The following is a 27,406-nucleotide window of genomic DNA, read 5'->3' on the forward strand; positions in this document are numbered from 1 at the left end:
AAACAATCAAGGACTTCAGTTGCAGTTTGTTTATAAAAAGCTGTTTAGATTTATTTTAACACTTTGTTTTTGGATTTCAGTTGTCTCATAAAATGTGATGTCCACAAACCTGTTATCATAACCATTGTTTTTTCTGTTATGTAATGATTCATACGGTTCCTCTACTTAAGGTTCACCTAAGTTTTAAAAAAAAAAAGCCATTTTCATTGCTCCAAATGAATATTGTCACAAAGTATACACTTTGCACGCTATGCTTGTTTTACACTTTTTGTCTCTATTAGAGCTTAAAAGCTTGATATCACCAATTTATTGACATGTTGCTGGGAAACTAGTTATTTGTTGGTCTTTCATCTGTACTAATCACCACTGGTTTTAAGGTCCCTAAAGGCGGAATAATGATGTAATTATGGAGCATAAGCAGGAAGGGGTGGGAACAGCATTCTTGTAAGGCAATGCAATGCTCATTCTACTTCTCTCTTCGTTATGCATTTACAGATGTTTGCATGTGAGTCTGACATGGTACAAAGTTTGCCAGGAAGTTTGATGTCTTAAGACAGACAGCTACTTATCTATTGAGGCACATCTTATGACTGAACTTTGAATCCAATCTTCCCTGCTTGCTTGTTACCAGTGCTGTTAGAGTGCAGGAGGGAGGAGGAGGAGGAGGAGGATACACAGACAGACGTTTGTCATGTTCTTGCATCTCTGGGATTCATTTGGGGAGGTGTATTACCACCAGTTGTAGCAGTGACCTCATCATTTTGACCCTGAGAAAAAGCGGAGGCAGAGAGACAGAAGAAAGGAGGAGCCTGTGCACTCATTGCGTCATTTATTAGTCTTAAGAACAGATTTATTGTCCACTGGGGAATCTCTGCTTGGTTGTGTATATATGTGAGTCTGTGCTGGGCTGGACGTACAGGAGAAAAAAGAGAAACAGCTCAGAGAGAGGAGAATTTCTCACAGGATATCTTCAACTACTCAACCATCATGTCTCAGGTAAGTCCACAGGATATATTTTCTCATATTGTTGAAAGAATTGTTGTTGTCAGAAATCTCTGATGTGTTGTTGTACCTCTTACTTTTTATTGCCCTTCAGCCAGGTCAGGAGGAAGATGAACAAATGGAGCGTCCTGAAGTGAGAGAGGAGGATCTGACTGAAACAAAGAACAAACTGGGTTTTGGGGAGCCAGCAAAGAGCAAGACAATTGAAGTAATGGAGGAGTGCGGTGAGGACACACACACACACACACACACATATATACATATATATATACACAACCATATGATTTGACACTATTCTTACAGATGGAATTGAAAGGAAATAGTCTTTTTTTCCAGTATCTGGTGAAGCTAAGATTAAATTTTGGCAGTGAGTGTGTGTGAGGAGTGTTTCTCATGATGCTCAAGTTTCCACTCCATATACAGAGAGGAAAGGAGGGTTATAATGATGGGAGATTCCTGTCTGTGATCTCTCTCTCGCGCCCAGTGAGATGAGAAATGAAGTGTGTGTGTTTATAAAAAGCATATCAACAATCTTATGCAACCTTTATCCCTGCCTCGATAACAGTGAAATATACTGACTGTAGTTTATTTTCCTTCACAGAGAAAATGGGTAAAACCGCTCCCTCTGTGTTCAGCGGCGTGAGGTCGGGAGCAGAGACTGTTTTCAACGCGCGCTCGTCTCGACCAGTCAGAAAGTAGCAGGAGACCTCCTGACCATGATAGGACAACACCTGTTCCATGTTAGGGGTTTAGTGTCAGTTGTTTTCCAGCTGAACTTCAGTCCATGAAAAATCCTGCTAAAGGCCCTTTCTTTAGTGGCCTCATGTTGTTAATCAAAGTCCTGAGTTTTTTTGCACTACAACAGTTTAGTAATGGTCTGTTTTTGTACTTACATTAAACTAGTTCATAATACACTCATTCATTTCTATATACATATACAATTTTTAAAATAGAAATTTTTTGTTTATTTGGCCATTGTTGTGGTTTCTTCTCACTTGCATTCCCTCACTTTTTAATGGTGCAGGGTACTAAAAAAACAAAAAAAAAACAATGCCATATGCAACTGATACATTTCAACATATGTATAAAAGAACTGCAAAACATGAATGAGCCTTACAAGCATTTCTAGATTTATACATTAAAAATAAACATATGATTTTGCCTGGACTGTGATGGATTGTCAGATGTCACAATTATGGCAAAAATTTGAAAAGCTTGAAACCTCTTGGAAATATGCTAGTGCCAGTAAATGTCAGTAAAATGTAACAATCCAAGCCAAAAATATTAAAGAAAACTTGAGTACATTTGTGTTTTTCCTTTTTATTCAAAAAATTATTTTCATCAACAAACGGAATGAATAAAACTTAGAATTTATTAGTTCTACTACAGTAAATGTGGCAGAAGCAAGGACACTAGAATGAGCTGTGGAGGAGAATGACATTTTGGGAAAAAAAAATGCAAAGAAACAAAACATGAAACAAGAATGAAGACATAAAGTGAACCATGTAACAACTGGTTGATAACATGTAAAAGAAAAAATAGAAATCCAGTTTTATTTCATAAACTTGTGATGTTGGTCTTGGAGGATTTTGGCGGAAGACTTGGCGTCGTAGAACAGCTCGTTGATTTCCTCCACCTGCTCCCTCTCCACGGTCTCTTTTCCCTGAACACGGCCCAGCAGACTGGCTGGCGTCAGCAGCTGCACAGCGTACCTGCGAGGAAACAGGAGCCACTCAGTACGCTCACATAACAGTATGTATCCAGTAAATGCCAGAACTTCTTCACTTTATTCAGTGACACACACAAAACGTCCATCTTTACCTGAGTGTGGTCTTTGTGCCAATCTCTGCCAGGTGTGTGAGTGCTTCCTCGCTGATATTGATCCCCTCAGTCTGTGCACGGATCTTGATGATCTACAAACCACAGCCTGATGAGTGACACATGCTCAGGCAAGATGTCGTACACCACACGTGGAGATACTGTGACTCTCAGACTCACCTGCTTCATCTCCTGTGGCGTGTACAACATGGTGCGGATTATCATTACTCTGTCCAGTAAATCCAGAGGAATCCCATGTGGGGAGCTGATGTCTTCTGTCCCCCTGGTGAACAACAGGTGATTGTTAATACTACAAATCTTACATCTTAGCAAGAAAATGACCCGTTTCATTTTAAGATTGTGTTTCTCGCCCTTAAGCACATTTTAGACGTTTTACCTGATTAAACAGTTTCCCCTGTTAGAAGCAAACACAACAATGGGGGCGATGGTGCTCTCGAGTGCCCGGTGAAGGTAGGTGAAGCATTCTATGTCCAGCATGTGCACCTCGTCCACAAATAGCACACCAGGTACGAGCTCAGCTACGCCTTGGTCAATGTAGCGGTTCACAACCTTGTTGATCTCGGCACGCAGCTTATCTGAAATGGGAAAAGGGATAAAAGAGCATTGATTGAAACAACAGAAGTCAAGTACTGGCTTGGTTTGGACCGGGGTAGTTGTAGTTTTTCCCTACCTGTGATTTCTGTCTTTTTTGGCTTCATCAGTTGTCCCATCATGGAAAGAATGTCCTGGCCTCCCTAAGATCAAATAGTGAGCATTTATTTTAAAACTATAGGGAATAACTTGGTAACATATAAACAGCTGCACTGGTATTAACACAACGCTACAGGACATTTGCAGTTATGTACCTGGGGTCTGGCATTTGCAACATCCAGGTCGTGCAATGTAACATCTTGGACTATCTCCTTCTTTTTGTGAACATCACCTTTGGGAAGCGGCACATATTCCTCAGCCTCCAGATCGAACTCTGTTGCAAAGGTGTCACAACGACCTTGTCTCTGCAAAGACAGTAATACCAAAGTGTGTTAATAATAATTTAAAAAAAAACTAAACAACAAACAAACAAAACCCCTGCTGTTTAACAAAAATGAATCTCTGGAGAACAGTAACAAAGACAGCACACGACAGGAGGGAGAGCAGGTGTATGATTGAACCCAGTGCCCGCCCATCACATTGAGCAGGCCATGTGTCTGAGGGATGAAAGGCTTTGAGAAGGCAGGTCATGAGATGGCTGTCAACAGTAACAAATGTGTTGTCCAGCCCTCCTTCTCTGGCCTCTGACTAGAGCCGACCTGCGCCCCCGGCCCACCTGCACTGATTAAAGGAGCCGTCATCGCAACCTGTCAACACAGGCCACAAGCCCCGCTGGCGGAAAAGAGGAATTGTGGGAGATGATGAGATAGAGGGAGCGCAAAGAGCTGCAGGAATGAGAGACCCTCATTCCACAGTACAGTAGAAATGCAGCAGAGCTTTCATGCAGAGCTGAGAGAGATGAAAGAACATCACCATGAAGGACAAAAGAGGACAGGCCGCATAGAAAAGCTTTGGCCTAACAAAGAATTTCTTTAAATATTTAATTTGTGAACTTAAAAAAAAATATTGTTTAGTGAATGTATAGTGAATTAAAACGGCCAGCTGATCAGAATTCATGACAATTGTGAGGTAGTAACACATGACAGTGATAAAGTAATACCTTGACAGCGCCACTGTTGGCTTCAATGTAGATGACGTCTCCCACTTCCACACGCTCTTTGTGAAGACTCTCATATATACTGGGATCCAGCTAAGGAAAGAAGACAAGAGATTTTAAGTAACGTACCTCCTCCTTACCTCGTTCTTCAGTGTCAGAATGAAACATAATGGTAGAATATCATAATATAATATGACTTGGATGATAAGAGTATATATGTGTGTGTGTGTGAGTATCCAAAATAGAAGAAGGTGTGTATGTTTTTAATCAATTTTAGTTAAGAGGGAAAGAGACCATATTTTCAACAGGATCTGGAAGATGATGATAAAAAAGAAAAAATCATGTCTAGACACAACCTGCTTTACAAGTAGCAGTAGGACGTATAAATAAAAGAGGATAGGAAAAAAGATTATAGCTCCCAATCTGACCTTGAGCTGCTTTGTGCCTTTGCCTGTCTTCAGACCGATGATGACGTGGCTGATGGTCTTTCCGTAGCCACCCATGGGATTCTCAGTCTCACAGGGGGTCAGCTCTGTCACCTCCCCTTCATACACCTCCTTTGTCTCTTTGATACGCAGTCCTGAAGGCAGGCGACATTACAGTCACACACGCATGAGGAGTACAGAGTGAGAACTCAATCGGGCCTTTATATTCCTGTATCAACTAAGTCACCACATCCCTCAGTCTACTGAGCAACGCATTTCATTACCGGGGGAGAACATGTGCGCGCGTGCCAATGAAACGTCTGGGCATCGTTCTGTGTAACATGATCACATTCTTGTTACTCTTTCATGCAGCCTGTGGCCCTGAGTATGAGCAGCACACAGGTGGATGATCTTCTGTGGTGGGGGTCAGAGAGCACTGCTTAAGGCAGGACTGTGTGTCACGGTGCTCTTATCGGCAAGGTGATGACAACCTTCAAATGAAACCCACTCCCACTGCAGATCCTGTTCTAGGGGAGGAGCGAAGGTGCTGATGACCACCTCTCCTCTCTGCCTAAGCTCCATTTCCTCCCCTGCGACAGGTACCATCAGCAGTCAGACAAACCCCCTTCCCCCGCTCAGGCCTTCCTTCCTTCTCAACACTACTCTCACAAATCCGCAGCAGAGTGTTGCCTTTCAGCTCATGAGGATGGGGAGAGTAAAACACTTTTCTCTTTCTGCCCAAGGACTTCCCACTGAGGGGCTAAGTTGAACAAATACAAGATCATTTTACACCAAAAGATGCAAAAACCACAGGACTGAAGTGAATCGGAGGAACTCAAGACCTCAAGAACCATTAAAGGTTCAGTTCTCCCAGTTAAAAAAAAAAACACTTCATTCTGTCAGTTTTGATTCTACGAGCTAAAACCTGTGCTTCCAAAACAATACAAAAGGAGGGAATGAAAATGGGTTTTTTGTTGTTGTTGTTTTTTTGGAGACCATGTTTCAGATACTCGGGATAATTCATGACGTTGTTGTTAAAACTTTTCATTAGTACCATTCAGCGGGAAAAGAAAAGTTCTCAGTAGGAGATCTGGTGATTATATGATTTTGGCTGTTTCTACGTTTCCTTTTGTTGTAGCGTTTGCCCTCTTCATCTCGCTACTATGGCGACAAGTCAACTACCAGCATTTAGAATTGGTACCTGTGTAAATTAAATTCTTGCTAAGCTTTTTTTCATTACTACAATTGAAAACACTAATGGGTCAGAGCCTACCAAAACAAAACAAAGAAATTGAATTTAACTATTTAAGTGACACTCACCAATGGCCCTCCTGAAATTTTCCATCAGTACTTCTGTTTTTTTAATTTCAGATGAGTAGACCTCACTGCCGACCATAGGACAGAAAGGCACCTTGTTTCCCAGGTCCTGTGCTATACCCAAGGCGAGGGCAGTCTGAAGGGAGGAGAGGTAGAAAAGGAATTTAAGGGTCACAATCTGCATCAACAACAGAAGCCACATTCATTTAAGTTTTTTCTCTGTCTTGAATGAACACTAAACACTTACCTTTCCTGTACCAGGTGGCCCTGCCAGTAACACTGCCCTTCCGGCCATCTTTTTCGAGCGAATGAGCTCAACAATGATGCCACAGGCCTGGACAGTGACAAAAAAAGAAATACTACCATTATATAATGACATACAATTGTTGGAGTCATACTCTACTGCTAGACTGCTTTGTCAGGGTTGTGCCTGACTTGGCTGATCACAACATCAAAGTCAATTCAAGAATTCATTTAACTGGCCGAGGCGGCACCTTCAAATGTCTTGTTTTATTTGACCAAAAGTCCAAAACTCAAAGATATCCAGTTTACAATGGTATGACAGATGAAAGCAGCAGATCCTCTCATTTGAGAACCTTGAAATTGAGCATGTTTGGCTTTTTTTTTTCCACAATTATCAAAGTAATTAGCTAACTATTTCTCTTTAGACTGACTTATCAATGAATTGATAAATTGTTTCAGCTCCAATTGAAATTAACCATAAGACTGACAGTGGCAGTAGCTCCCATAATTTCAAGTCTCTGCAATGTCTCCATAGCACATTTGAGCCTTTGGAATCTGTTAATCTGTCCATGTATGTTTAATATTGGAATAGTACAAATATAAATCGATTCTCTTTTATAATTTATAAAATGGTACACTGGCCAGTTCCTATTCCAATGACTTTAGACTATGAAGTATCTAAAACAATGTTCTTGTGTCTGTAATCGTCACTAAATGTGTGTCAAAATATGGACACACATTACTTTTTGCCTGGAACATTACATCGTAATTTTAAATGCATGTGGGTCTTCCAGTTTCAACTGAGAAAATATCCCCGTATTTCAATAACATTGCCGCTGGCACTGTTAGTACTTCAATTGTCTCTACATTTGGTATTTAACCAAATTCACAAATCATCAGGAAATCATTATTGGGAAACAAACTGCATGAATGTGACGTCTGTTTAGAGTGAACCTTTCCTTGAACTCACCGCTGACCTGAGAACGAAACAGCGACACCACTGTGCTAGTTCAGCTAGCCTGTTGGTGTACCGCACCGCCTGAGGTGAGCGAAATCTTCCTCGCAAAAAAATCTCAGCTCTATAAGTCATTTGTCCAACCAATACAAGAATAAAATAGGTGCAGGGAAAGATGAATATTACCTCTCTTGCAGCCTCCTGGCCGACTAGACCACACGCGCTCTGTTTAGCATTCCCGGCCTCGTCTAGCCCTAGTCCTTTGACATGACTGTGAGAGGCGATCCGCTGTGTTTTCGTGGTGCTTTTTACCTCCTCGATCTTCATAGTTGTGTTACTTGTACAAATTTGAAATGTACAAATTGTAAGGAGGGATTAAGGTGAATAAAAACGTCTCCTATGTCTCAGATCGTTTCTCACCGCCGGAATCGGCGCCGAAACTCAAAACACAGGAAAATCAGTTTCCATGTGGGTTACTAGGGAACCTCGACGGAAGTGATACCCTGGAGTACCGCCCATTTAGGCTATCCAGTAAATTGATTGGATCTTGTGAACTCAAATAACAGATTCATTGGCTAAAATTTATGTCAAGCATTCCCATCAATCAAACCCCGCCCCTCATAGTTTTCACTTCCGTTTGTGTTTCAGTTGCTTAGTCGTAGTAGAAACTGCCAGAAACTTGACAGTGAGTAGATGAGAATCGCAAATTAATGCAGAATTAAAAAGATAGGGACGTTTCATCACCATTTTCTAACATTTTGCAATTACATTTTGGTCAAACAGACATCATGGCAAGTCAGTTTTCCTCTTTATTTGAAACTTTAGTTAGCTACTGAAAAAACGATCCGCTTTAGCATGCTGTCCTTAGTATGGAGTGACTGACAACAGGGAAGTAGTGTCTCCCAACTGTTAAAGCAAAGAGAAGTTTTATTTATAGACACGTATATTTTGTAGCTATAAATGCCACAAACTAATTAAAACAACTTGGTGTGTTTCGGTTTTAATTGACAAGTGCGAAGGAAGAAACAGTGGACAGTTAGCAGTGCCGCCTGGTGTTCAGTTCAAGGTCCAGGTCAGATAAACAAAAACGTTACGTCAGTTAACGGCACACCAGACTGGGATCAAAATGTCCGAGTCTGATGGTGACACTCGCACTAAAACGTTAAATTTTAACATTGGAGTGCTCGGACATGTCGACAGTGGGAAGACGTCGCTGGCCAGGGCGCTGAGCAGCACCGCATCCACGGCCGCCTTCGACAAGAACCCGCAGTCCCGTGAGAGGGGCATCACGCTGGACCTCGGCTTCTCCTCCTTCACGGTGGATCTACCTGAGCACCTGCGGGGTGGGCAGCTGCAGTATGACAACCTGCAGTTCACCCTGGTGGACTGTCCGGGACACGCCTCTCTGATCCGAACTATCATTGGGGGTGAGCTGCTTGAATTCTCAACAAGTTTTGGTGCTAGATATCACTCTGATGACAACAGATGTAAGGGTCGTAAACACATCATAGGATACACACGGGCACTAAATGTTGACCACTACACCAGTGGCTAATGATACAGGTTGAGGCAACTGCAACCATACTTCACCAGCTTCAGTCAAAAGAAAATTGCGGTGCTGTTTAACTGTAATGCATTATATTCAGAGGCGTTTATTATATATCCACCTCATTTATACCAATGAGAATAGACTAAATATTAGAACCACATCTGACAATTATAACCTTCATTAAGGGAGGATTTTTCTGCAGGACTTCTTTCAGACTGCATTAATTTTTGCCAGATATACCCAATAAACTGTCAACTGAGTGCATACACATAAATACATGCCTCTTAAATAGTCCTTTTTCACTGTATACTTGTCATAGCAGGAAAAGAACAGATGCTGCTACTAAAATGAACAAAGGCTCTATTTTATTGAAGTGTCCCAGTAACACATGACAGTGTGACAGTGAACCAGCACACACAATACCTGGGTCCTGATATGAAACTGCATGTTGTCTTAACGTTAACATTCAGGCACACACCATCATTCAAAGGCAAAACTGCTGAAAAAACAGTGAAATTAGTGGATCTGTTTTAATCTGAAGGTCTAGAGATGAAGTTCCTTTCAGGCATTAGTATTTTACAGGAAAAACGTAGGTTCTTATTAGCTCATGTCTTTTCAGTCTGTGCAACTACGTTTAAAAGAAAACCTACACACATTACTGTAAAAAAAAAAAAAAAAAAAATTGTTAGCACAAACATTGAAACTGCTTGGTGGAAGTAGCCTATGTGTGAGAATGTAGTGCGATTAGTAGCAGTTTGTGAATAACACTTCACAATGAGATGATACATTATTACATGTCCCACCTTGTGTTCTTGACAAAGATCTGACTGTCTAAGTGCTGCAGTCATGGCCAGTGTAGGAGTCTGTATTTTATATACTGCAGTATGTTCTCGCTGTTACTACCCACAAAGGTGACCTCTCCAGCAGGGGGCGCCTTCTCTCTGTAAGCATCAATGATAATCATGTCATATTGACTTGGATGTTTGAGAGTATGATGAGATATAACTACAGTGTTGTCAGGGTTTAGAAAAGCAGATAATTACCTGCTGTGTCTTTTAGTCCTTGTTTGTGACACAAATAAACAACCAAGATCCCACTTTTAGAAACTTAAAGAGCATGACACAGGCAGACTTTGATAGAAGTAATGGTCCTGATATTAAAGCAGACTATAGGTGCTCAAACACAGAATGCTGCCGTGTTGTGTATCCAACACACTTTAATGAAACCTGTGAGCCAGTGGGGTGGCACATGCTGTAGATTAGGGAGGAAGGAAAGTGTGGGGATTGGGGTATGTATTAAACTTCCCTTCCTGTCCCAAGTGGGGAGAGCACAGGAAAGAATGGGAGCCAAATAGAAGGAGAGAAAAGAGGGGAGCACAGGAAAGAGAGACTGCCAAAGTCAGGAAAAGAAAAGAGGGAAAGGAAAGACAACCAAGTGAGCTGCAGCTCTAGTTTCAACCCTCCAGCCTTTTACTCTCTTTGCCTCTATGCACCCCTCCCCTAATTTCTCTTCTTGTTCTACTGTTATTCTTGGGTGTCTATGTCCGTTCCTGTTTGTATTGCTGTTGTCGGCTTCATGTTCCCCTTGTAGACTCTTCTTAGAGTTTTTACTTCTTATAATAGACGCACAACCGAGAAACAGGAACGTCTTTAACAGCAAATAGCTGTGCTGTTGTACTTCAGTTTCCTGTTTCTTTCCTATGTCAGTAAAATCAGGTATACTCTCGATTATTGTCTGCATTTTCTGCCTCCTCTAGGTGCTCAAATCATTGACCTGATGATGCTGGTGGTGGATGTGGTCAAGGGGGTGCAGACTCAGACTGCAGAGTGTCTGCTGATAGGAGAGCTGACCTGCCCTCGCATGGTGGTCGTCCTGAACAAGGTTGACCTCCTGCCACCCAACAAGAGACAGAGTGCCATCGAGAAGATGACCAAGAGACTGCACAAAACACTGGAGAGCACCAGGTCTGCATTTTGTAGTGAAGTATAGTATGTAAAACAATTAATTGGGATAAGTGTAGAGGGCTGTGGCTGTGAAATGTGGGCCCAGAACGTTAAGTGGTTTGTGGCATCCCACGTACATCAAGTGGCCCAGGATTGAATGTCTTCAATCTCTTCAATCATTCAACACAAATTGTGTCTCATCTCTGCATTCCAGCTGTCTGTCTGTCAGGCCCCACATGTATTATCATTTCAATGTTTTTTATTTGAAGCAACTTAAATCATTACTTCAACATCAAAGCATGAGGTCGTTGCAGCATGACTTTTTTTCTGTCTGCCAGATTTAAGGAATGTCCAGTGATTGCTGTGGCAGCGAAGCCAGGGGGCCCGGAGGCTCCTAACACAGAGGAGCCACAGGGAGTGCCAGAGTTAATAGAGGTGAAGTCTTGCAACACACTGGTGTCCCTCCATTGTTATAAATGTAGTTTAAACAAGCACATGTTGATATTTGTGAAGATTCAATATAGACACATGACACACACATTTGCAATCAAAGATGTTGGATGTATTATTTAACATACACTGGTTTTAAATTACCTCAAATTTATCTTTGGCATTCCTGTACTGCATTTCTTAATTATTGGCCAGCAAAAATATATTTGTAATGAGTTGATTTATCGGTCACATTATTTTCTGGTCGACTTTTTCAGATTTGGCAAATTGAGAACGGAATGAAAACATAAATACATTTTTGGTTGTCTGTCTCAGCTTTTGAAGAAACAGACATACCTCCCTCAGAGAGACCCAGGAGGTGACCTTCTGATGGCTGTGGACCATTGCTTCTCCATCCGTGGTCAGGGAACAGTCATGACCGGCACCATCCTGCAGGGGTCGCTGGCCATTAACGACACTGTGGAAATCCCAGCTCTAAAGGTATGCCCCAAAAAATGGGCAGGAATTCAGAATCTCTGATATTTACAAGCAAGTGACAGTCCCTAGAGCTGGAAATGCATTGGTAAAAACCACAGAGGTTTGGAGGTTCAGAAGTTGACTGGAAGTGGGCAGACAGAGGGAGGGATGGCTGAGTGGGTTTAGAGGATGTGTCAGTTTAATGTGAGAGAAGGATGAGGGGACTGGGGGTGGACTGGCAGCACAGGAGTTAGTTAATCTAGAACAGATGCAAACTTTCAGCTAGGCTCAGCAGTTTTGTCTGCAGTTATCATGTTTACCTCTTGGTGGCAGCAAATGGCTAAATTACCAGTCACTATGGAGCCTTAACCTGGTCGATTACTGTTGATTTGGTCAGTGTGTGGTGAGGACAAAAATAATACAACCACAGAAACTACCATGACTATCAAACATGCATAGATAGACAAATAGGCAGACAGATAGATGCCTATCTTTTTATTGTCTGTTTGTATACTTGTGGTTTTTCTGATCATTTATTGAATCAAAACAAAGCACATTAACTTTAATTTAAAAACAATTCAAGGTTTTTATCAATGTTTTACTTTATTTGAATCCAAATTTAGATATGATTTTTCACAAAAAACTTTGACCAAAATATTTTTCCCCAAGAAATAAACCACATACAATAGTTTTAATTTTCCTCAGGCTTTTTTGCTTTGATTGACCTCAGTAAATTTGATCATGGGCTGTGTTAGCTATTAATGGGCATAGCAAATATTTTGACAAATAGCTCTGTTATCTTTTAAAGAAAGAAGCAGCTTAAAAATGCAAGTTGTGTGTTTGTTGTGTGTTTACTTACCTGTGTTCATATTTTATTGAGGAAAAAAAATCAAGGCTTTTCAATTGATATGTTATAAACATTCCTGTACTGTGGAGATAATAGCTGATGTTTTCTCTGTATTTAATCTCATGTTTAGTTTCCAGGTTCTAAATGTTAAAAAAAAAACTTGGACCTGAAGAAATGATTGAAAATGTCATAAAAAAAATATTAAAACATACACGGTCGTTAAATTCAAAATATATTTCGTATTTTGTGATAAAGTAACATTGTGAGCTATGAACTTGAAGCAGCTTAGTCCCAATATACTCTGTATCTATACAGGTTTTGCTTTCTCTTGTACCTGTGAATTGTGTAGCTTTCCCAGACTGTTGGGATATGTAACAATGTAATACATACGTAAATGTATTACATTGGGATGCTAGAAATGTATCTTGTTTGTGTCAAAATGTGTTCACACTGTGTTATTGTTTGTATCTCTGTTATCAGGTGACCAAGAAGATAAAATCCGTGCAGATGTTTCGGAAGCCAGTGTCAGGGGCCATGCAGGGGGATCGTGTGGGCGTGTGTGTGACACAGTTTGACCCTAAACTGTTAGAGCGGGGTGTGGTGTGCACCCCAGGGTCCCTGCGCACGCTCTATGCAGCTGTCATCTCCGTCAGGAAGATAGGCTACTTCAAGGGCTCTCTTGCAACCCGTGCCAAGTTCCACATCACTGTGGGTCATGAGACTGTCATGGCGAGGGTGACCTTTTTTGGCTTGCCACCTGCTGGTGCCTCCGAGCCTCCCTCTGACACTAGACCATCTCCATCACTGCCCTGCTCCCTGGAAACACCCTTCACCTTCGACAGGGAGTACTTCTACCAAGATGAGTATGTCACAGGTCAGGGAGAGACAAGTTCAGGACCTGAACCGGAGCAATGGGCCCTGTTGGAGTTTGAGCGGCCTGTCACGTGTCCCTCACTCTGCCTTGTGATTGGCTCCAAGCTGGACACAGACATCCACGCCAATGCATGCCGGTTAGCTTTCCAAGGCCGTCTGTTACAGGGGTTTGAAGATAAAAGCTTTGCTGAGACTGCCCTGCCTCGCCTGCGCATCTACAAGACCAAACACAAAGAGGGACAGGTGGAGAGGGTAAGTGGATATTCAGTAGTTTCTTTTATTTACTCTTAAAATGGTGTTTTTCATGATTATCAACCTTTCTTCTCACTCCTGAGTGTTGTCCTTGCTCCTCTGCCCTCTCTATCACCTTGTACTTCTACTGGCTCTGGTTCTTTGGATGTTTCTCATTGCTGGTGGCACTGGAGCATGCCTCTCAGACAGAGCCCCTATTGTATATTCATAAACAGACACGTACACACAAACAAGCATGCATATGCAGCCCTGCTGAGCAGTCTTTGAGCATGAGGCTTGGCTGGGTACACATGCCTTAGCATGTGCTGTGACACAGAGGTGTGTGTGGGTGGCCGCCTGACGCCACTAGCTCTGTCTAGTTGTCAGAGGCTGGCGCTGTTTGGACACACCTGAGTGGCACAGGAATACCCACATGACTGTGTGAGTTAACCTGACTCTGCCCTCATTTCTCTCTGGCTCAGCATCTTTCCCTCTCTCACCCTACTCCTATGTCTCTCTCTCACATGCCATCTTGATTTTCATTCTTGTGTGATTGCTCTTACGTTCTGTCCTAAATCCCGAGCTCCAGTTCATACCGATCTATATCTCATCTTATCTAAATCACTTGTTTTCTTATTGGACTTCAACATCTGATTTGACAATTTTTCAAAAAGTTAACATCTCCCTCAACTTCTTGCAGTTTTCATTTTCGGTTGTGTACTCACTGTAGATGTTATGACTCTGGTAATTCTACGTGTTACAGTCAGGTTTCTCTGTGTGCACCCTCGTGCAGGGTCGGATTCAGGTCAGGGGTCAAGTGTGTGAACTAGTTTCCTGCTGTTAGCACCTCAGGCTGTTGACAGCTCCAGTCACTGGCTCAGGAGTAGAACAGTGTGTGCAAGAGGTCAGACCGTGGTCATGTGACGTTGCATTTGTTGTTCATCTGTTTCCCAGAATGAAGCAGCTATGTTTCAATACGTAAGAATTCCCTTTTGTAAAAGAACACATTACTTGCATTTCTGAGATATGACGGCCTCATCCAGTCACAATTCATACGGTCTGTCAGACGTGTATAGCAACTGTATTTTTTTTTTATCAGCGCATCAGTCACGCTTGAGGGGCGTCAGGGTCAAATGTTCAAGAATGAATAAGGGTTAGGAAGAAGAGGGAGGAAGAGCTGGCGATGGGGGGTGAGCAGGAGACAGAGCGGTGCCCCCCTCTTATCAGATTAGTGGCAGGTTAGATTGACTCAGTGATGGATGATAAGCAAGAAATACAAACAAATATAGCATATAATGTGCAGGAGGATGAAAGAGAGAGTGCTAGACAGCTAGGCGGCGAGCCTCGAAGAATGTGGCTGACAATGAACGGTGCAGTTGATGAGGGCACAGGACGGAGGATCAGCTCTTCTTCCTCATCTGGCCAAGATGGCAGAGTGAAATCATGGTAACTTGCAAGATCTAGACATCAGAGGAAGGAAGCATGAGATCAAACTAAAACACATCCTGACATTTTCAGAGTCATAATTAGATCACATGCTTGCACACACATCACATCTGTCACATCTGGATCTTCCATTGTATCTGTCATTAATTCTCCAGCTCATAAGGCTCTTTCCCACTGTTCTCAGGTTAGTGATGATTACACTGTGATTGGCCGCAACCTGTTCAAGAAGGAGACCAACCTCCAGCTCTTTGTGGGGTTGAAGGTCACGCTGTCGACAGGCGATAGTGGCATTATCGAGGGTGGCTTTGGACAGAGCGGGAAGTTCAAGATTCGGATACAAGGTAAGGACTTCCACATGTGTCACGATGGTAGAAAAACTACAGATGCTACACATATCAAACTCATCTGCTGCTTACGATAATGTGCAGTTTGACATTGGACAGCAATAGATAGGTATCCCTTTTCATCAAGACACACATCCAGAGCTCTTTCTCTGTCTTTCCTTGGCTTTTGGGGTTCTACAGACAGTTTTCAGGATGTGGTAAGAGCGGTAGGCCCGACATCCCGGGCCACATTCCCAGGATTCCTCTGGGGATTGCCTGTGTTCCGGGGGAAGTCTGTTCTCTGTTTATTTTACCTTCTGTTGCTCCAAACCCACGGCTCCACACCGGGAGGGAAGAGAAAACAAAAACATTTAGAAAGAGAACCTCACCTACATCCTCTTCACTGCCTCACACTTGCATACTCAAAAGTCTCAGACATACTGACACACACATCTTCTGGCATGAAGATAATGCAGACATTCAGCGGTCTTCATCTGAGACTCCATGCGGACATTAGGGCAAAGATGGCACTATTCCACTGATAAGGGGTAGGGTCAAATAATTGATACGGCAATATACCTGGATAAAGTCTCTCAGTACATTGGTATTACTGTCATGATAGGTTGAGGTGTATCATTTTAACTGATCGCGTTATGGCACTTAAGCCTTTTGCAAATTTTATATTTGAATGATGGCATACATTAGCATGTTGCTCAACTCTTTGGCGTTGTTTTGTCTGTATATGAAATTCTTCCAAAGTGAAAGCATTTCATAATGTTTTCAGTCCCAGAGAGTTTTCCTCTTCATGTGAGTATTGATATGAGGCATAGTATGACTCATTGCCAGATGCCAGCATTGTAAACTTCCTTGTAATTTCCCACCACAGCTACTGGTGTGTATTTGGTTGTCTGTTTCTCCACAGACTTTCTTTTCATTTCTCTTCTGACTTTTCTTAAGGACACATACATAAGACGAAGGGAATGAATGAAAATACAGCAGAGTCTGTCTGCTTTCATGCAGACTTAATTGTCAAATAATTCTCTGCTGCTCATATAATGTGAGAAAATAGTGAAAGACCCCCATCACAGTCCAAAACCTGAAGATATTAAATTTATTATTACATAAGACAAAGAAAAGCAGAAAGTCCTCACATTTAGGAAGCTGTAATTTGAGAATTCGCTTATACAATTAATTGATTATATAAATAGTTGCAGATTAGTTTTCAATCAAGTAAACTAATCGATGAGTCAAATGTAGACCTACTGTGACGTAGTCTTGCCGATGCCTAATTCTTTGCCAGTGACGCATAGAGACTCTTCATTTCTTCATCAGCATACACTTTATATGTACCACCACAAAAGTAACTAGTTGTAGCTTTTTTGATAATGACTGATGTTAAAGTGGAAGGGAACTCCACAATCCATGAGCCTGTCACTGACATAATCATTAGTATTTGATTCACTCACATTGAATGTGTTACAGTTTTCCTGTGGGCGCAGGGGACAACGAGATTATCATTCCTACGTGCTCTTATCTGGTCTAGGCACTGAAAACATACTGGTTTAAACCTGGTGTTATGTTTCACCCTACCCCCCTTTATTTCTCCACAGAAGCCAATTTACCCATGTTTACTTCTTGTAGGGTGTTAATTTTGGACCTTGTGTGATAAATGCTGCCTGATGAGAAGGCCACTTGTCAAATCTGTAATGCTTCACATGTACTTATATCTTGATTCTTAAACTTTAGTGATAGTCCCATTCCGCTTTAAGTTTGTGCAGTGTTTTTATTATATAGAAGATGTGATAGATGTTTTTATGTTTTTACAGTCAAATACCTTGAAATCTTTTTGAGGACAAACACATTAAAAAAAAGTGCAATTCCTTTGTGTCACTTGTATATGAACAAAAAACATTTAAGTTTGGGTGTGTGAGTGTGTTTTGTGGTGGTAAACTGAAGTTTTCAGCTGATCATAGATAACAAGAAGAGATTTCTGGCTGCGCTGCAACCATAACAACCCTCACATCGGCATAACGATAACAAGAAGAATGCTGGCGCCGTTCTACGTGAGGTCAGACAGGCAGCGTGTGAAGCAGTGAGCCCAGATCATTTCTTACCTTCCGTGTGCATAAGAGCAAAACAAGCAGCCAGTTTCTATCCTCCAAACATGCACATAGAGAAAGACAGATATGATGGCATAGAAGAATTTGGAGTGCGCGCATGATTAAACAGCATTAAACAGCAGCTCAGCATTCACAGGAGGCAGCTCAGTATGGCCCAGAACGAGGCCCAAGTGCCGGAGGAGTGATCAGTGTCTGTGAGCAAATAGAGGAGACATGATATTGGGGTGTACGCATCAGGATGAGGCAGATGAGCCAAGTGACCATAAGGCAGAGAATCAAGGAGCAACTGAGACATTTTCATCAGTTACATCAGGAGGATGAAGGCATCAGTTGATCTCGAGGTCAGCACACCGAACAGGCTCCAGCACTGATACAGCACCTACTGTACACATAGCAGGGATGACAAGATCTCTATCATGCATCAGATATACTTGCATTGAGATAATTAAATTGACCTAAGCACTGTACGTAGTGTTGGGCAACCAAGTATGTTCTAGATTTATTACATAAAGGGATATATTTATATGTTTCTTCATTTAAAAAAAAAAAAAAAAAGATATTCAGCCCTTTTGTTTGACCTGACTGTTTATCTTTTCCTCAGAGGGTCTTTGCCCAGAAACCAAGCAGTTATTATCCTCCACCTCAAAGAAGAAAGGGAAGGGTGGAGGTAAAGGTGGACCAGCAAACGAAGAGGAGCCCAAAGCAGACTCTCAGCCCGTTAGCATTGACTTGCATTTTAAACGGTACGTCTTTGATCCCCATAAAAAGATGGTTCAGTCTTGACCTCTGTTGCACACACTTTCAGCTTGACACTATGTCAAAGGTCATGCTGAAGACAGGGAGAGACGGCTTCAGAGGTCATGTAGAGGTGAGGGGAATACCAGCCTCTCAGGGATGTGATAACTTTGTTCTATCAGCCTCTTTCTCTGGGGTTGGAGACAGCCTGTTGAAATGCAATGATTGTGGAATGCTGAACGCATGTGAAACAGTGATTGTTTTTATCTCCCTTTATGGAGATGGACTTAATCCAGTTTGCTTCACCACAAGGGTGGAAGCTGCTTTTCTGTTCCTGATGCATTTGATTTGTCTTTAAAAATCAGTACTTTTTTTCTTCTGTGTTGATAATGTCTGAATCAATTCATTTGATTAGCACTAAACTCTTTTTCTGGAAGCTTTCAATTCATCTGAGCCTAATTTGCCATAAACACATTGACTAGCATTATACAAATAGTGAACTCACAGACTTCCATAGCTTTATTCAAATCTCTGTACTCACTGTCCGTGTCCTGCTCTTCAGCTGGGATAAAGGTAATGTTTTATTTCATCATATATCATTATTTTTTCTTTTGATTTCATTTTCTTTTATGGCATTTTGTAGAGCTGCAATTTAGCCCTGAATAGCCATTATATCAGAGGTTGCCTGAAATACTAATCCTTGACAAATAAAGACAAAGCTATGCTGAGACTCCAGTTCTGACTGCTGTTTTCTGTGTGACCATTTGTAAAGTCCTTGGGGATAGCAAAGGATGTACTAGTTGCAGGTCTGCAGTTAGTCTAGTAATTAATTAGATAATCGACAGAAAATTAATCAGCGACTATTTTGATAATCAAAAAATCAATTAAGTTGTTTTTAAGTTTAAAAAAAAAAAAAAAAAATCCAAACATTCTCTTGTTTAAAATTTGAAGATTTGTTGCTTTTCCTCGTGTCGACTTTGTGGTAAATTTAATGTTTTTGGTTTTTGGATTGTTGGTTGAAAAAAAAAAAACATTTGACATCACCCTCAGCTCTAGAAAACTGTGATTGGCATTTTAACTCTTTTCTGATGTTATTCAGACCAAACAATTAATCACTCAGTTGAAAAAAAACAATCTGCAGATTCATTGATTTTGACAATGATCATTAGTTGCAGTCCTAGCCTGTTGCATCCCAAAACTGTATTTGCAGAACAAGCTGAATTCAGCTGTGACTATGTACAAAAACATTTTTTACTTGAACACAATATGAAGCACTCTCCACGCTCCACTTATGTGTAGTCCCTGCTGTTATAGTCGAAAGAGATGCGATATCCATATATCTTATCACAATTCCTGCACATTATACATATTTATACCATAAGCATGTCTAATTTGCGGTTCTCTGTGGTCGGTTTGTTCTGCTGTCATCTGTGCTGTACAGTGTAATGGGCACATTTTACCTTATAATTTCCTAAAGAAGTTTTCTTGATGTCATGCTCTGCTTCAAGCCTATATGATACATATACAATCCTAGCCGTAACTAATATCCATAAGAAGTGTACCTTACTACTGTAGCACGGAGTTTGAAACTGCTCACTGAATCGTGTTACACTGTACTGCAAAAGAATGATCGATACAGGGTTTAAAGTTACAGAAATGGTACTGTAAATATATTTTTAAAATGACTAAATTAAAACGAATATTTACTAATAATTGAGATCTCCACACGGTGATGAATGAAACGGTCAGGTCTCTGTGTGTCTGTGGGTGTTTGTGTATGTGCATGTCCATCCTGTCACTGAAGTGACAGTGAGAGTGCAGGATACTCAGTATGTAGCAGATGATGTCAGCAAACTGTCCCCGTGAACAGCGACTCTATCTCAGCAGGAATCTGTGGAAATTGGAGAGAGAGAGAGAGAAGGAGAGGGAGGGAGGATGGAGGAGCAGCAGGAGCAAGAGGGGACACTGGAGGGATTGTTCCTCTGAGTGACAGTCCTTTTAGTCTTATCTCCTCTCGTTCCTCTTATAGAAAACCAGACAGGGGGAAAAAAAAAATCTCTGTCGCTTTTTACTCCTGTGTCTCTCCAATTTCTCTTTCTCGCTCCACCTCCTCTTTCATTCTTCATCCATTCTGGTTTTTATTGAAAACCTTTTTCTCTGTCTGTTACTGCTCTCGCGTCTCATCATGACACAGTAATGCAAATCATCTTTTAGGGCCCTAAATATTTCCCATAATTTCATAATTACACAGGCAGGTTATGACGATGCAGATACTTTTGCCATTGCTGCAAAATAGTCATTTTTAAATATAGTTTTCATATTAGTCAGATCTATCTTTCTAGCTTTCTTTTTTTTTTCAACTTTTTTTGGTTTCATGTATGCTATCCTTTCATTTTTAAACAATAAAAAAGCATAGCCACTAACATATAACTTGGCTGAAAGTCATTGTTGTCCTCCATGACAACATAAATGAAAAAATAAAATGCATTGTGCCTCAATATAATTGTGAACACTAAATCACTTTTGTCTTCTTTTGTATATCTTTTCTTGTCTTGTTAAAGATCCTCTCGCATTTCATTAATACAGACGCGGGAGTGTGGGTGCAGCGCGTTTCCCCCACTATGTTTTAACATGCATGCTAATCCCGTTGTGTGTATGTGACTGTGTGTGAGAGAGAGACACCAAAGTCCCTTCTGAGCTTAGGTGAGTAGGTTTGGGTGGACTGAATAATCCGCTTTTAGGGATGTAGCTGATTGTGGCTGGAGGAGACAGACAGGGAGGCTATGGGACTGCAGCTGGGAGTGTGTTCTCACCTCGGCTCATCACACACACACACACACACACACACACACACACACACACACACACACACACACACACACACACACACACACACCATCATCAGGCCAAGACAAAGGATAGATACCTGACATGGGAAAGTGATCACACAGACTTTCTTCCTGAGACAATCTGATTACAACATTTCGGCTTGTAAACAGAGCTGGTGTTCATATTCTTAACTACAGTTCCCCATACGACTCGCTACATGTTTCTCCTTTTTAAAAGACAGTCATGATGATTTCACTTCAGTACCCATGTCTTTTTTTGCTCACGACCTCCAGGTCAGCCAGGAGTCGGGGGTCAACGTCTGAGTTCCTGAATGTTTATGGATAGGAAACAGTCATGATGAGCAGAGATAACAGGCAGCCCTGTGAGAGAAAGAAACCGAGGGAAGAATGTACGGTGGCTGGATTATTGACAAGGAAAAGGAGGAGGGAAAGAAAGGAGTTTAAAATGTGGTTCAAGGCAGATGAGATTGAAAAGAATAATTAGCAGCCATTTGACTGATAAATGGGCGCAACATTAATTAACAATTTAACCAGTGGGGAGGTGGTTAGGCTGCAAACGCGCTCTCTTGTGCTCAGATATATTCATAGCTTACTCCAGACTATTATATTCCTTCCTTACTGTCTGACGGCACATTTTTTTAGCTTTAAAGCAGCTCTAGAAGTTTTTTTTTTTTTTTTCACATTTCTCTGTTGATACCCAGGCCGCTCTGTTCAGCTGCTGGTTGTTACTGTACCAACCTGTCCTATAATCACACTTTGAACATCATCTGTGACAAAGATATTGCTGATTATTTGAGGACAGAAGCCATATGTTGCCATCAGACAGTTCCACTGCACTAATGAGCACAGACAGAGATACAATCAGCCTCAGCCCCCTCACTCCTCTCAACCCTTGCCTGCAAATATAATTAGCTATGATTAAAATGGGCATTGTTTAATTAATACCAAAGCGGCCTCTTTCAGTCGACATCTCCATTTCCGGCGCAGCTTATCCCCCACCCCTACCCCCCCATCAGCTGTGGAAGTAGTTGTTTTGTTTTTGACTTATGCCTTTGTAAATTGTGGACATAAATACGGACCTGCCTATATAAAGGTATATGGTTAAAATCGGTGTCACTAGACTAGTCTGAACTCTGGCTTTGTCGTGGTATACAGTTGATCACTGTGAAAACAAATTCTATGACAAATAATTGTGACAACTAGTATTCAAATGTAGGAGCAAGTGGAGTGGTGTTTCATGTAGCTCTTTGTAGCTCATATTTATCTTCATATTTGTGAGATTTCCATTTGGTTTGTGTGAAAAAATTTGTTGTCTGCAAATGAATTCAAAGTAGAATAACATACACAACATTTTCGTCTTTAGTACAGAGAAATAGTTATAAGATTTCACAAAACTCAAGCAGAGTATTTGTGCTTCTAAATAAAAAATAATAAAAGCTGCGCTGACCATGTATTTGGTGGATCAGTTCATCGTAACAGCAAGAAGAGAAGATTTTCTCAGCTTTTGTGTAGCAGCATATATCCAGAGTAGGTCAAATGTCACCAGTCACAACACACCCGCAAACTCTAAACAAGTCATGTGAACTAATATTATGTGTTGTAAAGATCACAAGTTGCGTAAGTGAGACTGAAAATGAGGAAAATAATGAACCTGTGATCTTCTTATGTTGTATATGGAGCAGCAGTGTGTCAGCCTTTTTCTTATGCATCGTACACTCACAAATTATCTTTAATTTCAATTTTCTGTTAAATGAACTTCTCTTCTGCATGGGCACCGTAAACATTGCTTATTGAATCTATTTAGAATTTTATTGCGGACACCTTAAAAAAATATATGTTACTTTGACATGTAATATGTATGTAAAGATATTTATTAGTGATGTGCTGTGATGACTTGTTGCCAGAAAAATGATGTCTTTGTTTTACATTTTTAGTGATATTGAGTTTTTAACTTTACTAGCCAGTAATTTTTTTAAAAGATTAAAAATCCCAGCTACTAAAGCCAAATTCTTTATTTCCTTTGTGAATGAAAGAGGCTCATTAGCTGATCTGTCCAAAACTTTTTGCAAGGGATAAGCAGTACACCCTAATGAAAGAGAAGCATTTAAGACCACCATTGTTCTCCCATCACCACTGGGTTGTTTGCATATCTATTCCTGTCTCATTTACACAGTCAGAAAAAAAAAAAAACATGCAAATTAGTGCTGGCACCTCAATAAAGCAACGTATTGATATACTGTTTCCATACCCTGACACAAACAGCTGTCTGTTTTTACTGCCGCTGTCATCCTCTCATCTCCCGCCTCGTCACCCCAGGACGAGGGGGACAGTGAATGAAAGGCAGAGGCTGATGGCCGAAGAATAACAGTCGATCATTACAGCTGAGTTCAGCAGAGTCCAGTCGTCCGGGTCAGAGGTCACCTGCAGCATCACCTTGAAAAATGCCAGGCAGTATTCTGTGCACCTGCCGATGTCATGTTGTCTTATTATAGGGGAGGGGGGACATTAACACATCTGTGCATAGATACACATTAACACATCTGGGATACAGTCGGGAACAAGAGACTGAGGCTACGTCCATACTAATATTACTAATACTAATAAAAAACAATTGAGTGTTGTAACTTCATATCAGAAATAATCCCTGTCCATACTAATGCACCTGAAAACGTATATCACATGATCATTCACATACACTGGTGGTGTAAACAAGAAGCAGATTGTCTACTCTGCAGTTGTTTAGTTGCAGAAAATACTATGGACGGGGAAGCTGTGATAAGCTAAAGCAGAGAGGACATGATCTAATTGTCACAGAAAAAGATCACCAGGATCAGAAGTACTTATCTAAAATCATAATGCTGTCCTCTGTTGTTCATGTACCTTCAATCAGTTTGTACACCAGAGAGAAGTGATAAGTTTATTTTTCAACTGCTCAGTACATTTGTTTTCAAAAAACATATTAAAGGGATCCTTATCAGAGTGTTTGTTGTTTATATATGGAAAACTATCTGCCAATATATTAATATAAGCTTTTTAAATTCTCAAGTGTCAGTCATTTTGGTTTTGGTATATTTAATATATAAATCAGTATGTTGACTTGGCAAAGTTGACAGGATTGTAAGTGTTGATGAACTACTTGTCACATTTTTTAAATGCCAGTAAAGACTAAAACAAAATGGAGACAAAGGTTCAGGCTGAGGAGGAAAGGAAAGGAGAGTAAGCTAAAAAATAACATCCCTGACAAAGTACTTTTTACATGGTGCACTGGACCTGCTGACTTTATTTAGATGAATAAGAAATATTTTTCTCTATCCTCTGAAAAAATTCCAGGTTGACCTTACTTTTTCTCTTAATCTGTATTTTTTGATAAACTAGCAATCATTAGATATCATGCCACCAGTGTTGCCATCAGCTCAGTATAGAGACTTTACTATTATCAAACTACAGGGTTTTGGTTTGAGGTCCTGTGTAAGCACAAAAATGTTCCCAATAATTATATTAAAACAACATAGTAATGAATTTGAAGGAAAGGCCTGAAGCTGTTCCCTTTCGAGCATTGTGTTACTGTGGAGGAGACCTAAGGCCGCAGGGAGGCGGGTTTAAAACTGGGGGTTCAGTTCCTCAGCTAAACTTGCTGCTGGTGGGGTCATGTGATGTGTAGGGTCATGCGAAAAGTCATTTCCACTCTGGATAACCTTGTAAAATATGTCAAAGAGATGTCAACTATTCTTGGATTTTCATGCTTGTTTTACAATCTGCTGTAATGTCTTCAGGGAGCCTTGGGGAGTCCATTTGCCCCGCTACAACCCAGGGGTAGATGTTATGTTTATTATATTAGTCACCAAACATGATGGTCCTAAACAAAGAGACCAGTCCTAACTCACTCCTTATGTGTCACTCAGTCTGTGTTGTTAGATTTATGAATCCGCTGAGCCTAAAACGTGTTTAGCAAATTATTTACTACATTAGAGCTTTGCAAACAGTATCATGTTCATGTAAGTGTCTGGATTGTGAATGATCTCAGAAAAGAGAGAAGGAGTAATCAACGGCACTGAAATGTATCTTTATATTTCTGTTGTCCACGTCTCTTTACGGTCGTCTTATCCGCCGTAAAAGTCTGAGCAAAACCATGAACACAGATGTATTATAATGGCTGTCGAATTCAAGGTAAACCTCATGACTAAAATGGCCAATGATAAAGTTATACAGTGGTGGAGCAAGTATTCAGATCATTTACTTAAAAGTAAAAGTATGGAACATGTTGTAAAATAGTCCATTAGAAAAAAATTCTTAAAAATTAAACGTCTTGTATTGAAAAGGTTACTTATCTAAAAGTACACAAGTATTATTAACGAAATGTACTGAAAGTATTAAAAGTAAAAGTACTCTACTAAAAATACCCCCGGTGAGTGGTATACTATATATTTTTGTACTATACTATGTATTTTTTCAATTAGATTATTATTACTGATGCATTAATGTAGGCTATAAGCAGCATTTTATTGTTGGAGCTGGTGTGACCGATTTTCCCTGCTTTACATCTTGTTAGGTATTTATAACAATGCATTATGTTTTACCTTAACCTTAACATTCATTTGAAGTTGTGTTTGTTTCCACGTGACGAATGTAAGTCCGATATGCACTGCAATGCTGTTTTAGCTCTGTCTCTCCCAACTCCCAAGAAAAATAAATGGCTCTCTAGCTGCTAAATCCTCCACTATGTTCATCAGCTAATTTAACTGTTTCTGTCTGAGTTTGGGGCTGAACAGGTAGTGTGCAGTGGGTTTACCACAGGTCCTTTTTTTTGTGCTGAAAACCGCTGCGTAGTGTGGTGAGAGTGAAGCAAAGCGAAGTTGTTGGCCTTAAACAATGAACTGAAAGACACTAAAATGCTTGATAACAGCTTAGGGGAACTACAGAGTCGCATGATAGCAACCTCTTTCAGACACACATAGTAAAAAATATTGATTACAGCAGCTTTAAATGGTTTTTAAAACAATGATTATTAGGTGAAACAGGCCTCACTTACTCACATGCGGTGACAACAGCTACTGTATATCCTTAGGGACGGAGCTGCTGGGCTACTATTGTTATGACTGTGGATAGATTTCTTTAAATGTATTTGAATGGGACTGCTACTGCGCTGCATGCAGAGAGTTTTGGTGCAAAAACCAAAAGCACACTTAAGAACCTCCGAGTCTTAGATTTAGGAAACCACAAATGGTCCTTGAACTTTCAGTGAAAAACTGTTTACACATTTAGAGGTTCTTCATGGAGTAATATGTTAACATAACATTTTAAACCCACAAAAACCTCTAAATAACTTTCTTTTTTAAGTAAGCACAAGGTTATCAGATTAAAGGATATTTATTGTGCCCTGAGGTCTACGCTGTGTGTTCTGTAATGGGCCAGTGTGTATACAGAGTTAATCCTGGACTGACAGGCAGGGACAGTGGGGTTCTGACGGGCTGGGGGGCTCTGTGTCGGCAGGGGACCCAACATGGCTCTGGTTCTGTCTGGGACCCGTCTGGAAGCCCAGCACTGTCAGGCTGGCCCAAACACTGGCTGATGGGGCTTTTAGAAGAGCAGAGTGAGTGACGGAGGTTTAGAGGAGATCTGACACTGCAGCCTGTGGCGCTGCTGTTTATGTATGTATGCTAGCCCTCCAAAACCTGTGTTTATGAAAACAGTGGCCCGATGCCCATCAGATAGGAGCAGCGGGGCTGGGACAGGGACAAGTCCTCTGAGAGAAAACTAAGAGGAGAAGGAAAGACAGACAAAGACAGAGAGAAAACGAGAAGAAAAGAAGGACAGTAAGACAAACGGAACGTGAAAATGGGGCATGAGGAGGGTTCATTTGATGCAAATGTGGTCTGAAGTAACCAAATCAGTTTTAGCAAATGTCTTTGTAACTCTTTATTCTCTGAATATCACTTTGTCTTGTCCTCTCCCCAAATGTTTGAGCTAAACTCTAGCAAAAGTAGAAAGTACTTTGCTTCTCCCACTAATCCCCTCCTGCCTTTAATTTGATTTCTTCCCTCTGTTTTGCCCCTTCGGTTGTCTTCCTCCTTAATTAGCTCATATCCCTCTGGTTTGCCAGATTGAGGGTGTTGACA

The 27,406-nt window shown here is 40.9% G+C and overlaps 3 protein-coding genes across 3 annotated transcripts; 2 read left to right on the top strand and 1 right to left on the bottom strand.

Moving 5' to 3' along the window:
- Positions 1–717: 717 nt before the first annotated feature.
- Positions 718–2,306, top strand: mustn1a (musculoskeletal, embryonic nuclear protein 1a). Its single transcript, XM_056393887.1, has 3 exons — positions 718–996; positions 1,097–1,226; positions 1,604–2,306. The coding sequence occupies exons 1-3, from the start codon at positions 988–990 to the stop codon at positions 1,699–1,701; spliced, it is 237 nt and encodes a 78-aa protein (XP_056249862.1). The 5' UTR covers positions 718–987; the 3' UTR covers positions 1,702–2,306.
- On the bottom strand, positions 2,303–7,963 carry ruvbl1 (RuvB-like AAA ATPase 1). The gene is made up of 11 exons (XM_056393876.1): positions 7,655–7,963; positions 6,518–6,604; positions 6,274–6,406; positions 4,957–5,108; positions 4,532–4,621; positions 3,687–3,836; positions 3,512–3,575; positions 3,218–3,416; positions 3,001–3,103; positions 2,824–2,915; positions 2,303–2,714 (listed from the first exon to the last, which is right to left on the bottom strand). The coding sequence occupies exons 1-11, from the start codon at positions 7,793–7,795 to the stop codon at positions 2,555–2,557; spliced, it is 1,371 nt and encodes a 456-aa protein (XP_056249851.1). The 5' UTR covers positions 7,796–7,963; the 3' UTR covers positions 2,303–2,554.
- Positions 7,964–8,100: 137 nt separating this feature from the next.
- Positions 8,101–19,176, top strand: eefsec (eukaryotic elongation factor, selenocysteine-tRNA-specific). Its single transcript, XM_056393856.1, has 7 exons — positions 8,101–8,895; positions 10,774–10,981; positions 11,299–11,395; positions 11,726–11,890; positions 13,194–13,838; positions 15,448–15,604; positions 18,308–19,176. The coding sequence occupies exons 1-7, from the start codon at positions 8,595–8,597 to the stop codon at positions 18,487–18,489; spliced, it is 1,755 nt and encodes a 584-aa protein (XP_056249831.1). The 5' UTR covers positions 8,101–8,594; the 3' UTR covers positions 18,490–19,176.
- Positions 19,177–27,406: the final 8,230 nt, after the last annotated feature.

Source organism: Seriola aureovittata, chromosome 2 (genome assembly GCF_021018895.1).
Source record: "Seriola aureovittata isolate HTS-2021-v1 ecotype China chromosome 2, ASM2101889v1, whole genome shotgun sequence".
Lineage (NCBI taxonomy): Eukaryota > Metazoa > Chordata > Actinopteri > Carangiformes > Carangidae > Seriola > Seriola aureovittata.